At 41.1% G+C, this 15,779-nt stretch overlaps 1 protein-coding gene and 1 long non-coding RNA gene across 2 annotated transcripts in view; one reads left to right on the top strand and one right to left on the bottom strand.

The window, feature by feature from the left end:
* The window catches only part of LOC309494418 (receptor tyrosine-protein kinase erbB-4-like), a 175,111-nt gene that overhangs the window by 104,513 nt on the left and 54,819 nt on the right, over positions 1-15,779 (top strand). Inside the window, exon 3 of the mRNA XM_082163755.1 lies at positions 8,644-8,830. Coding sequence (XP_082019881.1) covers positions 8,644-8,830 — 187 coding nt within the window. The remainder of the gene's footprint in view (positions 1-8,643; positions 8,831-15,779) is intronic.
* Positions 1-15,779, bottom strand: part of LOC309494586 — a 109,805-nt gene that overhangs the window by 28,518 nt on the left and 65,508 nt on the right. The window lies entirely within an intron of this gene.

Raw genomic sequence — 15,779 nt, forward strand, 5'->3', positions numbered from 1 at the left:
TGGTGCTTTATGTGTAAGAAGAATGCCCACTGCCCAGTGCCCATCTCTACACACAAGCACAGCCCGTCACACAGGGCTCGCGCACATGAATCGGCTCAGACCGATTGCGCTTCAAACATGGTGAATGTGCCCACTAACACCACGTTATGCATGTCTCACGGTTTCTGTAAAAACGAAACCAACGTGCACTCGCTTCACGCAAGCGAACGATGCTTTCGGTGTGATAAATGTGCCCGCTGTCCCGCGCCCACATCCACACATAGACATGACAGTTCCCACGGGAACCGCCCAGCCCTCCCCCTCGCGGTTAACCACCGCAGAGGAGTCGAGCGCGGGCAATCTGCCCGCTGTCATCAGCGCGCCCCATGCCTCAAATGTCACGAGCGACACGCTTGTGTTACAGCACACCGAAGCTTCTCCATCGCTGAGCGAGCGGAGCGCGCTTCGTATTCGACCCCTAGCTATCCATGCAGACGCATGGGCAAAGCTACCCGGGGTTTCGAAGTGGGTGCTGAACATTATAGAAAGAGGCTATTCGCTGCAGTTTCGCCGACGCCCTCGCCGCTATGTGGCGCGCGTCGAGACCACGGTAAAAGCAGAAGTAGCACATCTACTTCGAGCAGAGGTGACGAAACTATTGAGCAAAGGGGCCATAGAACCTCTCTCTCAAGATCAGAGCGAGGGAGGGCTATACAGCAGATACTTCCTGGTACCGAAAAAAGACGGGGGTCTCAGACCCATACTAGATCTAAGGCAACTGAACAAAGTGCTTGTGAAGCGACAGTTCAGGATGCTCACGACCAGGCAAATCCTTGTGCAGATTCGCCAAGGAGATTGGTTTGTGTCAATAGATCTGAAAGACGCGTGTTTTCAAATACAGATAGCGTCACGTCACAGGCGATATTTGAGATTCGCCTTCGAGGGCCAGGCATATCAGTACACAGTCCTGCCGTTCGGTTTGTCCCTAGCACCCCGTACATTTACGAAGTGCATGGATGCGGCGCTCGCACCCCTCAGAATGAGAGGCATGCGAGTGCTGAACTATTTGGACGATTGGCTGATTCTAGCGCAATCTCGCGCAGTGCTCATAGAACACACGACCATTTTACTCGATCACCTCGAGGATTTGGGTCTGAGTGTCAATTGGGCGAAGAGCTCACTGTCTCCCAGTCAGAAAATATCTTTCCTGGGCACAGAACTGGACTCACTATCCATGATAGCGCGACTATCACAACAGCGCGCGGTAGACATTCGACGCACAGCGAACTCTTTTCGCTGCGGCGCGTCTGTCCCGCTCAAGAGATTTCAGAAGATGCTAGGTCTCATGGCCTCAGCATCGTCAGTGCTCCAGCTGGGTCTGCTCCGCATGCGCCCGCTGCAGTTTTGGCTGAAAGCGCGAGTCCCACGCGAAGCGTGGGCACCCGGTTTGCTTCGCCTCAGGGTCAATCAGAAATGCGTTACAGCTCTGAAACCCTGGAAAGCGAACGACTGGTACCAATCAGGTGTAAGCCTGGGGACTTCCTCGAGGGTGAAAGTGGTGTCCACGGACGCGTCCACCTCGGGATGGGGAGCGCTGCTCGAGGGCAGACCGTTCTTCGGCCAGTGGTCAGAACGGGAGAAGCTCCTGCACATAAACTGCCTCGAAATGCTGGCAGTAGACAACGCACTGACGCGTTTTTGTCCCCAAATAAAAGGTCACCACGTCTTGGTCCGTTCGGACAACATGTCTGTGGTGTCCTACATAAATCGCCAGGGCGGCATCAGATCCGAGAAACTGTACAGGCTGGCAGAACGCCTCCTGGTATGGGCTCAGTGCAACCTGCGCTCGCTCAGAGCAGCGCACGTGCCAGGGATCATGAATATAGGACCAGACAGACTGTCCAGGAACAATGTTCCGGCAGGCGAATGGTCTCTACACCCGCAGACAGTCCAACTGCTGTGGAAGAAATTCGGCAGAGCGGAAGTGGACCTGTTTGCGTCTCAAGAAAACGCTCACTGTCAAGAATTTTTCTCCAAGAGCAGGAGCGCGCTGGCCCATGTGTGGCCCCGCCGCCCGCTCTATGCTTTTCCCCCCGTCTCTCTCCTGCCTCAGGTGATAGAACGGATCAGGGAAGAAGGATGCTCAGTACTGCTGGTAGCACCGTTCTGGAAAAACCAACCTTGGTTCCCAGCCGTGATGCAGTTAGCAAGTACTGCCCCGTGGCCAGTACCAGTGAGGAGAGATCTCCTCTCACAGGCCCGCGGCTCGATCTGGCATCCTCACCCGGAACTATGGTCCCTTCATGTCTGGGCCATCAACGGGTACATGTTGGACTCCCTAAAGGAGTATTAAACACGATCACGCAGGCTAGAGCTCCGTCTACAAGACGACTCTATTCTTCGAAATGGTCAGTGTTTTCGGGCTGGTGCACAGCCCGTAGTGTGTCACCCACAAACTGTGATGTGACGGAGGTGTTTTCCTTCCTACAAGAGCTGTTGGATGGGGGCAGGGCCCCCTCCACGCTCAAAGTTTATGTGGCGGCTATAGCAGCGTTCTCAGAAACAACGCTTGGTCAGTCAATAGGAAGGAACGATTTAGTCATCCGCTTCCTTAGAGGAGCTAAGAGACTGAATCCTCCCAGACCTCCCTCAGTCCCCGTATGGGACCTTTCTACGGTTCTGGAAGCCATGAAAGGTGCGCCATTTGAGCCTTTACAGTCAATCGATTTGAAACACCTGTCTTTCAAAACGGTGTTTTTGCTGGCTCTCGCTTCAGTGAAGCGCATAGGGGATCTGCACGCGCTCTCTGTGAGCGCGGCGTGCATGGAGTTTGGGCCCAATGACTCAAAAGTTATACTCAAACCTAAGCACGGTTATGTTCCAAAATCCCTCAACACACCGTTTAGGGCGCAGATTATCTCTCTGTCAGCCCTACCGGTCCCTGATGAGGAAAGAGACGCGAGCCTCCTTTGCCCAGTCAGGGCATTACGAGCTTATGTGTCTCGCTCGTCTGTTTTCAGACAGACGGAACAGCTCTTTGTTTCGTTTAGCGGACGTTCTAAGGGACTAGCCGCGTCGAAACAGAGCCTATCCAGATGGATAGTTGATGCTATAGCGCTGGCATACGCCTCCAAGGGCATGCAGTGCCCTTTGGGTGTCAGAGCGCATTCCACGAGAGGCATGGCCTCTTCGTGGGCCTGGTCAAGTGGGATTGCCTTGCAAGATATTTGTATGGCGGCAGGCTGGGCCTCCCCGTCTACATTTATAAGGTTTTATAACCTAGAGGTTCCCGCCCTGCAGGCCAGGCTGCTGTCGGTCTAAACTACCAGTATTATCTGACCTGATGCGTTCAGCTCAGAATGCTGCGTTTACTGAGCACAGCTCAATTTTCGACAGTTTAAAGCTGGGCAAACTGTGTAAGACCCACATTTTTTCCCATCAGTTCAGGCCGTACCCCGCCCTGTCTGTATGATGAAATTTGCGTCCCTTCGACGCTACTTTATGTGGAAAAGTGAGGCTGCACCCCTCCTTCTTCCCGGACTCTCTGTGAGTTCACTGAGTGATTGTGCACTATATGTACCCCGGGCTTTCGCCCTTGGGTCTTTGGTGTCAGATCTCAGCATGCACGGCGTTTTACACTGGGTCCCCTAGCGTAAGATATCTTACGCAGTACGAGAGACCTCTCGTAAGAGAACGTACTCGGTTACTAACGTAACCTCGGTTCTCTCTAGAAGAGGGAACGAGTACTGCGTATCTTGCCGTGCATGCACACGCTCTGGTTGCTTCGATGATGAAAAACCAGATAATAGCTGCCTGCGAGCGATATTTATAGGCCTAGACCACGCCCATTTCGGCGGGACGTGACGCAGCGGGCGCGAAGTGCCCTGATTGGGTCTGACGTCACGCCAGGCCTCGCTCGATAGGCTGCTGCAGTTGCCGCAGAGCAGCCAATAGGCGCGCGAGCTGTCTCGCCTATGTCTGCATTGCTGCTGCAACGCGTTTTGCATTATTACAAAATTAAGGATAATTTTTGGCTTCAATATCTCGCGGAAAAGGATTTTCCCCTAGCGTAAGATATCTTACGCAGTACTCGTTCCCTCTTCTAGAGAGAACCGAGGTTACGTTAGTAACCGAGTACGTTCTCTTTCACTCTTATTGCGCTTAAACTGTCAAATACACAAGGTTATGTCAAAACACACAAATTTCACATAAACCCAATCGGTTATTTCTGTGAACGTAAACAGCAGATATCATGTGTATTTTAGATCTGTGTATTAAAGTGAAAGCAGCGTAATATACAGTACCTACTGCTAAATATGCTGTTAATGTGAATCAAACAACAAAAGTAAAACAGAAAATCTCTTAATTGAAAAACTTTAGTAGCCTTAATAAGAATAAACAGCTTAGTATGAGACACTGCTTATGATTTATGGGGATTAAAAAAAGGAGTGGGTGGATTTGTACCATTATAGGGTTGTTGTGTACACAAACTGCCGACACATTTCTATTCAAACACCATGTAAAACTCCATTTCGCATAATAGGTCTTTAATTCGTACGTTAACGTATGCGCACAGTCAAACATACAGCCTTTCAAAGTATACTCCATTTAAACACAGGCTTTCAACACATGCACACTAAAAAGATGAATCCTTGTCCAGTGTCTGTGCTTTTTCTTTCCAAATGTTATGAGCAATAACAATGTCTTTGTACTCATTTAAACTAAAGTTGTGTGTATCTTTTAATCCCCTCACATAAACACTCGTCAGCTTAGGCATATATTGTTTTTTTTGCTTTTTTATTGTTTCTTCAGTAGTTTGTCGTTGTTCTTGTTCTTCGGACCGTGAAACAACGGCCCGAGCCAGTGTTGCCACCTTGTGGACAAACTAATGCTTCATTCTATTTACCTCGAAGGAGGGATTTCATAGCTGGGAATGACGTCACACCCGAGTTGACAGCGTTCTAGTACACTAAGATGTCCAGGCAAACCTTTACTGTACGTATACCCTAGCATACGTGTAAAAAATTAAGTAAAATTTGAGCTTCACTGCTTTCGATCCCAATAAAAGACTATAAAAGCCACTGAGGTGGGATGTTCTTGGCCTTGTTTGCATCAATTTAACATGTTAATCCAGCCTAAAGGATTTAAGCACCTCCTTTCTTAAATGGAGACTGTCTAAAATCAACATGGTCATAATGATTAACACTCACGAATCCTCTGACAAAGTCCTATAACAAGGGTTTGGTGAAGCCTCCTGTGTTCGTGATATTCAGACGTTCAACTGAATTGTTTCTCTCCATGGATTTTTAATATCATCCCTGTCACAGATGGTTTTGATCAAGCACATGTGTTATGTCACCTGCTGCTAAAGTGGAACAAATAGATTGCATTTAACATTGACATTTATATTGTTTGCTCTTGGGCTGGAATTCAAAACGAGTGATTGCTGCCCGCTCAGCTTTATCTTTACCACATTCGCTCAGCGTTGATGATAACGAGTCAGCATTGCTGGCTCACCTCCAGTAAGTGTTGTAGAATACTGTGTTTGCTCTATTTTTTCTTTTTCTTTTGCACACTATTAGTGCAAGAATCCATGACTAAAATCCATAACTGCAGAGATGTTTGGTTGTTGTGTGAGATTTGTACTTGTAAGAGTGTCATTTTTAGCATTTTCCAAAATATCTAATATTAATACTACAGAAACTATAATTGTATGGTTCCAGAACTAAAGTGGAGGGGGATGATTTGTTTTACAATCTAATGATGCCTGCAAGAAAAATAAAGATGTATAATGTGAGTGAGCATTTGAAACTTGGCTTTTTTTTATTTCTGGGATTTCGTTTGGTACATTACTGCTATTTGAGCTACACATATCTGAGTTTTTTTTCTATTGTGTCTTTGCAGTGTGTGACCGGAGCTTGGGCCAAGAGGTCTGTGTAATGTATGTTGAAACGGTGTTACAAAACCCCAGGCTTTCAATGTTACATTTCTAGGTATAAAGGTGAACATTAGTGTTGGGTTGCACATAGAGCTGCACGATTATGACAAAAATCATAATTGCGATTATTCCCTTGAAATTGTAATTGCGATTATTAATTACGATTATCACAATTTACATTCAATATATATATAGGCATATTATAATACATGTTTACACAAACATTTTTAACACACACACAAGTACTGTCCCCCTTTACTTAACATACACATAAATTGTAAGAATATGACTAATAGTAACGACTACTAATAGATAAACATTAGGACTATGCTAAAGCAATTAAATAGCAGTCCCAAACTAGTTTTTGTTAATACAATGTTGATATGAGCCACCACCGTCATTTAAAAATATAAAAAATAACACAAAGTGAAAATAAAGTGGCATTTTGGGGTTATGGAAACGACAGTTACCATGGTGAATACACAATACTAACAAGATCTGTTAATGAAACAGCTCCCGGTGAATAGAATGAAAATCATACCTGCATGCAAATCCTTCTCAGCTAACACGTGATTTATTGGTATTTTGCTTTTATTTCGTGACTTACTAATTTACATTGTAACGACGTTGCATGCTCGTAGTTTCTTTTGCACTTTATATACAGTGAAGCGTTACACAGCGCGTGCCGCCACATTTGTGCGTGCAATTGAAGAGTGCACACTACGAGCACAGTATAACGGCTGACAGGACAGTAAAGTTACTTTTTATTTCGCATACACTTACGTCACTGCCTGGTATGTCATATTGTGCTGGGTTTTCTGAAGTAGTCGTGAGTCGCCTCTCATAACATAATTATGCTCTAAACACACACACGCAGAGTGGATTTTCTTTTGTAATCGCGGCTTTGAACGATTACGTAAACTTGGCATCCGTAATCGTAATCGCGATTAGAAATTCAATCAATTGTGCAGCCCTAGTTACACATGTAACATTCATGAATTAACCCCCGTAGCAGATCTATACAGGTGGAGCTGGGGAAGGTGGAGGGTTTCTGAAAGCACACTGCAGACTGATAACAGCAACACTAATGTTTTTTGTTTGAATGTTGAGCCGCAGTTCATTTTCCGCTGATGCAACAACAACCAATCAGATGCGCTATGTACTGTAGATGATGATGTGATCGCTACCTAATGAGTTAAAGACCTCTCAGCCTGTGCTATCTAGAGTTTCAGGCCAGAACTAGGTATTTATTTATTTTCATAATGCAATTTGAATATCTGGATCTAAATTTCTATCTAATAATATTTATAAATGTGTTGTGTCGGTGTGTATTTTCTTTAGTGACACTGGTGGATGTTACTGAACATGTAATGTGTGTTTGAGCCAAAATGGTGAAAATAGTATAAAAGAGAAGGCATTGGTGCAACATTTCTGGGCATATGTTTTTTTTTCTTTTTTTTTTCTGTAGTGTGGGGCTTTGATGTGTTATTTGTTCTTCATCAGTCAGCCTGTATGAAAGGTATAATCAAGCTAATTACTGATTACTGAATTCATCCTTTGTTCAATGTCTCTCGTGTCACGTGAGGACAATGAGAATCTTTCTGCCCACACTAGGAGATATGCTTGATTTAAGAATACTTCATCTACTAACAACTATTACTTGAAACGCAGATGGCTTGAATTGAATGGACTCCTCCATAATAATTATCCTAAAACTTGACTGATTTATAAAGACAGTAATTCAAAGACAGAAACTACTACATTATTATCACAGTAGAGTGATCACATCCAATGCAAATTTCCATGTTTATTACCAATTACCAATGGTAATACCTTGCTGTATGTCCAAAAAAATAATAATTCTACTAGGATACCATGAAATAGAAAGAAGATAATTTTGAGAATGTTGATAACAAAACAGTTCCCATTGACTTCCATTGTATAGACTAAAAATACAATGGAAGTCACAGGAGAACTGAAACCGTTTGGTTACCAACATTCTTTAAAATATTTATTTTATGTTCCACAGAAGAAAGAAAGTCATACAAGTTTGGAATGACATGCGGGTGAGTAATTTTTGGGTGGACTATTCCTTTAATGGTAAATGCTAAGCAGGCATTTTATTAATTGCTGTGACTGGCCAATCAGAATCCGGCATTTAAGACAGCAGTATAAAAATGATCTCAGTGGCCTTCCAGTGCGCGTGACTGGCAGGTGACAGCTGTCACCGTGTGCTTGGTCAGCTCTTCAGATGGATTTCCGTGACTACACCAGCAGTGTGTGTGTGTCCGATCAGAACGGCTATATCACATTCACTTCTTCTGCATGAAATAGACCTGTCCTCTGTGCCTGCTAATGATACGCAGTGTGAAACAGTGATTGGATGTCAACATGATTGATGTGGGTGTGGAGAGGGAGGGTCCAGCGCTCTCTTGGGCCATTATCTCTTCAAATTATATCAAGGCTGTCTCGTTGGGGGTCTTTTGGTGATGCTCAATCGCCGTGATGACCGAGGGCATTGAGTCTTTGTGGAACTGAAAGTAGAGGACAAATCTCTGCCTAAGGAGATATAAAATTATGTTCTGTGAGATAGGTATGAATAAATTCGAAAGATCTCACAAGCACACTTTTAGCAACATTTCACAAAACGGATCATTTGAATTTCATGTTTTGCTTAAATTGTTAATCGTATCTAACAGAAAATATTTGTATCTGTGTCTCTGCAGTCTATCCGGGAGGTGACGGGTTACGTGTTGGTGGCTCTGAACCAGTTTGACTATCTTCCTCTGGAGAACCTGCGGATCATCCGTGGCACTAAACTGTATGAAGGACGCTACTCTCTGGCCATCTTTCTCAACTACAGACGAGATGGCTACTTTGGCCTTAGACAACTCGGCCTCAAGAACCTGACAGGTATATCTGTTTGTCTGTGGGCTTTGTTGCAGTGCAGTAGACATCTTTTAGAAATACATATGAAACGTGACGTATGTTCTTCATTCATCTTTCCGATCGACAAATGCCTTGATCGCAGTTCTCTGTTCCTCTTTTAAAATGAATGCGCTGTCGATATCTTCTATAACAGACGCGATGGCGGAATCTACACATTTCAATTCTCCAGCGGCAGTCATCTTTGTTGTAAACGAATTCAACCCAAGCGCTCTTTGGTGACGTGGATGATTACGTTACTGTTGACCATCTGTCCATCATCGTATAAAGCCCGCCCTGACAATTTGATTGGTCCGAACAGCTCTGGTTCGAGCATAGTTGCTCCACAACGGATTAAGTCCAGACCGAACTTCCCGACCTCAAATATTGTGGCTGGCATCCCACAACATTAACAGCTACCTTTTTTTTTTACCTTTTTTACTAAAATATATTGATCAGCTAATGATATAATGTTTTAATATAGATAATTAATGTGCATTAGGCACCTTAAAGTGTTCCCTTTAGAAGATATTTTGAAGAATATGGGTAACCAAACAATTGATGGGTCCCATTGAGTAAATGATGACAGAATTTTCATTTTTGGTGAACTATCCCTTTAAGGACTGTTCCACGGGTGCATTAAACCATGATTACACTCATTTTTCTTTGGTAGAAAGAACTTTGTTGCTGCTGGTCTCTCCTCTTTACTGAATAATGCCAATTTAATCACATGAGCTGTAATTATCTCTGGAATTAAATCTACATTAATTAAAAAATAAGGTTGTTTGTCATTATTTTAGAGTGGAACTTCAAGGTTTTACTTGAGTTAACAGAAACATATTCTGGAGAAGAGGCTACACAACTCTTTGACAGGACGTGCTTGGTTTGATGGTTAAGCTGCCTATAGCTGCTGTGTGTCAGAACGTTGCTGTAGGCAAACAATTATTTTAACTCCCTCCCCTATACACACACACACACACACACACACACACACACACACACACACACACACACACACACACACACACACACACACACACACACACACACACACACCAGTGTTCTAAGTATGTTTTCCCATGCCCAAGGCCCTTTTGTTGACCCAAAGGGGTTAAGGATGAAAGAAAATGGAGAGACAAAGCCATCAGATGCCCACCAGAAACAACTACTGCCCAGCCATAATACATTTTTTTTATAGACTCTATACATTTGAGGTTTAGTTACTTTGTTAAAGTTGGATTTATTATTGGGCTGGGAGTCATTTTTATGATCTGCCAACAATGACATCAACTTGTTAGTAACATTAACAAACATTAAATATAATGTAATTCATATAGAAATGTCATAAAACTTATTTTTTCATTTGTTCTTACATAAATTACTAAAACTGTATATAAAACATAATTTAATGTTCCTGAATGACTCTTAAAGTTATAAAATGCAACGTTTTTCTTGATCTTAATTATTACTGAATGAGATTCACTATGTTTAGGTCTGTAATTCCCTGTGTACAATACATAGTTGCAACTACCTTCTAATTAAATTTTTCTTAGAATTATTCCATTACTCCAATCCTGCAGTGTTCCTGGTAAAGAGATGAAAGCATGCATCTTTGTTTCTGAGACACTGGACACTGATGCTTAATGGATCCTTTGATATAAAATATAGTTGTTGTTGTCATCGTCTCTTCCCTGTTCTTACTATCCTTTAATGATGGCAAGTAGCTTTCATTCTATAAATATGTGGTCACTTCAGCACAAATATAAATACACAAATACACTTTTTCTTTCACTCTATCAAAATAAATCATTCAAGCAAACCTTAAAGGGATACTCCACCGAAAAATGAAAATTCTGTCATCATATACTCACCCTCATGTTGTTTCAAACCTGTATGAATTTCTTTCTTCTGCTGAACAGAAAGGAAGATATCTAGAAGAATGTCAGTAACCAGACAGTTTTAGATACCATTGACTTCCATAGTAGGAAAAAATATATACTATGGAAGTCAATGGTATCTAAAACTGTCTGGTTACTGACATTCTTCTAGATATCTTCCTTTCTGTTCAGCAGAAGAAAGAAATTCATACAGGTTTGAAACAACATGAGGGTGAGTATATGATGACAGATTTTCCATTTTTCGGTGGAGTATCCCTTTAAGGGTGCAGATGTTTTCAATAATTTTTATAAATTCGATTTTAAATCATTAAATCTTTAAATCTAGTGTAAACTCACACTCTATCGGCCCAAAGCCGGCATCCAACCAGCGTGGAAGGTCTTTACGTGTTAGTGTCTTTTTCTCGAGGCAAAGTATTTTTTTATTAAATGCAATACATTTGAATATGTATTATCTCGTTATTTCATCTGACTCCATAAATAGAAAGGTTTTAATGATATCCGTGCATCATTAAATGTGAGCGAATGTTTGACTATTCTTTTTAACTCTTTAATGAAAATAATGTCAAAGTCAGTTAGAATAATCAAATGTAACAATTCATTATGTCAGGTAAATGTATCATGCCAATTTCATAATCAATTCAAAGATAATCGATACAAAACATCAAATGCTCTGGAATAAAGAGAAGAGATGCGAACCCAACATTTAGAAATACCTGAAGCTGAGAGTCTCACTCTCAGCCTCACGGCCTAATCTGAAATAAAGAAAAGGCCCAGATCTTCTCATTGCATTTCATTATATAGACAGAAACTTCTTTTGACATGGAAACATCTGCTAACAATGGGAATTTGGGGGGTAGGAGACCATTTGTCTAGAGACCACCTTTTGTGCCAGCTATCTCTAAACTCTTAAAAACCTTATTACCTTTTGTTTTACTTATTTGGAAATGAGACATTTGTACCAGTCGCACTGAGACATTTCAAATGATACCAAACATGTATAATACTCTATGATAATTATTCACATCAAACCATATGTATTTGTTTGTGCTGGGCAAAGATTAATCGCGATTAATCGCATCCAAAATAAAAGTTTGTGTTTGCATAATATATGTGTGTGTACTGTGTATAATTATTTTGTATATATAAATACACACATATGCATGTATTTATTGGGGTTAATTTATTAATCGCGATTAATCTTTGCCCAGCACTAGTATTTTTGGGTAATTTTTATGTGGTCTCAGCATGAGAGAGGGGGAGTGGGGAAGAGGGGGAGAGATGTATTCTGAGGTGAGACTTTGCGTCTTAAATGGTGAGTTTAAATGTTAATTTCCTTTGTTCTCTCAGAGAGTAGCTCTCTCTTCCAGTTCTTCCAGTTTTTCCAGTCTTACACTAGATATAAATGATCTAGATTATAATTATCTAGAATTAAAAGATCTAGATTATTATTTTACAATTATATACACATCATACACTGTATATACAATATTTTTCTTAAATTACATGTCATTCCAAACCTGTATGACTTTCTTTCTCTAGAACACAAAAGAAGATATAAAAAAAAGATTTATGCCTTTATGCAAGATTTTGTTTTGGGGTGACATGTCCCTTTAACTCATGGTTGTTTACCAAATAAATAAATGGACATTTGAATTGAAATATTTGTATTATGTCAGAAGAAAGAGAGGTCGGAGAAACAGTGCACAACTATTTAGGTAACTGGTTTCCCGGAGATATGGTCATACAGTGTTTTCAAGGTCAGTGGTTGCAATTCAGAATTATTTGGCTGTGGAATGAAGTCAAGTAATATTTATTCTGTGTCATAATTTATGACATTTACCCCATAAAACAATAATGAAGAAGAAGTATTATATTCCTCCATGCCAGTATTTGCAGACTGGTGAATGTAAAGCTCTGACCACACACTCCTCTCATGCCAGTAGGTCTCAGTATGTATCATAAAAAGCAATTAGGCCAGAACTGTTAATGCATACAGATTAGAGTTCATATCAGAACAACTTATCCAGCCTGAATAATAGTGATAAAATTCTGTATTTCTTAATTAAATAATATTATCTGAGGTTCGATAATTGTTAGTATCCATGATATGGATATCAGATGAATGGTCAGATGGGCCAGTCTGTTGTGATTGGTCGACCGCTTATAGCGCATGTCGGAAACAAAACACCCATTACCATAACTGAATTTCTGCTCTGGAGGCTTCCTCAGCACTCTTTAACACGGATATGAATAGTAATGATGGCATTGGTTTTACCATATTAATTTGAACTCGAGTCCTCATCCTTTGGAAGTGCATGTAAAGTGGGTTTGCTTTTGCAGCACAGAAAACAGCGTCTTCTTGACAGGTCATCAACTTGAATCAAACTCTTCCAGGCCTCAGCTACAACTACAGTGTTTGAAGGCAGGTCAAAGTAGATGTTGTTCACAGGCAGCCAATGAAGACCATTGGATTGCATTATGCAAATGTATTACAAACCTACATAGGTTTGAGCAGGAAACTGGAATTACATGACGACTCGTTTTAGGCAGTTCAGAATCGGTTCTTTCTTTTGGGAGACAATGCTTTATTTATTGTGCTCATTGATCTTTGAAACTCTCCATACATTTTACATTCACAAACAGCTATGTTACATACTGCATGAAAGGTAATAACCGGAAAAGCATAAGAGGGGCACTTTAAAAATCTAAAAACAATGCTAGGGTGTTATGAGTGGTTGCCAGGGCATTCCTATGCAGTTGATGTAGTGTTCTAAGTGTTTTTTAGTATGTTGCTCTGCATTTCACCCTTCGCCGGAAGTTTGGTTGACAGTCAAACTGACCAATCACAACACCGAATCCACCATTTTGTCCAACCAGATAGGAGAGTTAATAGATTAAAGGGGTCCTATTATGCCCTTTTACAAAGTCTTGATTTTGTTTTTGGGGTGTACTAGAATGTTTTCATGCTTGATTTTTCACTACTTAGTCTGGTTTAACGCGTTTTCGATTGATCCCCTCCTTCCGAAATACGAAATGTGCAGTGATTGGATTTCGAACGGATTTCAAGCACAGATTTCACAGGACGTTTCAGAGTGGTATTTTTTATTTTTTTTATTTTTTTTTTAGATACAATGCTATCCACCATTTAATCATATTAGCATCCTAGCAGAGGCAAAGCTTTGCCCTTCATTTACATTACATCATAGCCATCATAGCAACTACATAAAGCTTATTATTGGAACTGTTAGTAGAAAATGCAACTACAGATAATAAGACAAGACATACTTACAAGTTGTGATCCATAATGTCAGAATGTCTTTCAGGAGAATCTTTTGTGCATATAACCTGCATTGCACTCTGTCTGTCTGCTGTTCTCCGTAAAATGTGCAGCACACAGACAAACGTTGAGGTTATAATCTTCAGGAAAAGTATAATAAATAAATTAAATATCTCCCTTTGGAGTGGACTTTGAGCTTTGTAACCTTGCAGAACTAAAGTTGAAAAAGTAAGAAAAGCATAATAGGACCCCTTTAACTTCGGTGGACTTTAACTTGAAAATGGTGTATATTGACTTTTTTTCCGTGGTTGAAACAACATACCTTCTGATGTTCATTGAAATTCTTTGTGCTATAACTAGTAGGAAGAGATGGTTGGTTCACGTGCCGCTTGAACTAAGGTGCTACAGTGATCTGTCACGACTCACGGCACATTAAAGAGCCACTAAGCGATATTGTTTGAATTTCTTAAAAAATGACAACATTTGAAAGCTGAGACTTTGTTTCATACCTAAAGCACTTTGTCTTGCCTGTCGGCGTGTTGTCAGTGTCCTCTTTGCTCCGTGATGTATTTTTCACCGCGTGAGAAGATGTGAGAGTGGCATGACAGTGCCATGACATAGCAACAGTAACTAAGGGGGGGCGGGTCGTTGCGAAGGGTCAATTACTAGGGGAGTAGCTCTCCATCTTTTTGACTTAAAGGCACTTAACTTATATACCCCCATATAAGATAAGATATTTCCTCCAGTATTTTTGCTATATTTGATTAATTATATTATTCAAATTAATTGTACTAATAATATATTCATTTAAAACATTATAAGTCATCCTGCAGCCCCCTTGGATGTAATGGGTCCCAGGCCCCTTGGTTGAGAACCATTGTGCTAGGGTGTTCAAAACCATATATTGTCATATGGCTCTCGTTCCTCCTTCATTGTAGGTCTGTGTGATTTTTATCATCCACCAGGTTATTCGTTTAACTTTCATGTATTCATTGCTGTGCCTACATCTTTGCTGCCTCATTGATTGTTGAGCCCTGTTTATTCTCCATGCTATTGTAAGCCATTACAGATTCTTGATAGTTACAATCTCTCAGTTTGAATCCTCATCTATATGTGTGTTCACATATGTTTGATTAAATGTGCTGTCTTGGTGTAAAATCCCCCAGCACACTCTTACCCATCAGTAAGGCTCATGTTTTCAGGTTTCATCCTTCTAACAGGTAATGCTGGCTGCTCGTATACCCCTCAGTTCAAGGTGGAGGTCATTAGTCTTATTTACCCCACAGTAATGTTAGTGTTTTTCTTTTGTCTGGATTGTGTTGTCATTGCGTATTTCCAGTGCTACATAATGATTTCTTTTGAGGGATAATATTCTTTATATAAACACAACCTTTCCACATATATTAGACGATGCTGACATGTACACAGATATCTGTTTTTGTCATCACAGAGAAAATATTTTAATATTGACACTGATAGCAGATCAGTGGCACAAGACCAAATTCTATGGACGGTATACTTGACTGTTCCTAAAAACATATACACATGAAGTATTACAAACATCTTGCTTTTAAGGTCCTTCAGACTGTTCAGGCACCCAGAAAAGGCAAACATGAATTTAAAAAAATCTTATCGGAATTTTACAATTTGCAAGTCAGCCAAGCCTTGCCCAGTAACATCTTGGCGGTTTGTCATCTAACGTCTTGACATGTACAGGAGGTTGGCAGGGGTTGTGGTAAATATTCAATATTTTAATATACTC

The sequence above is a fragment of the Leuciscus leuciscus genome, assembly GCF_965113295.1.
Source record: "Leuciscus leuciscus genome assembly, chromosome: 3".
NCBI lineage: Eukaryota > Metazoa > Chordata > Actinopteri > Cypriniformes > Leuciscidae > Leuciscus > Leuciscus leuciscus.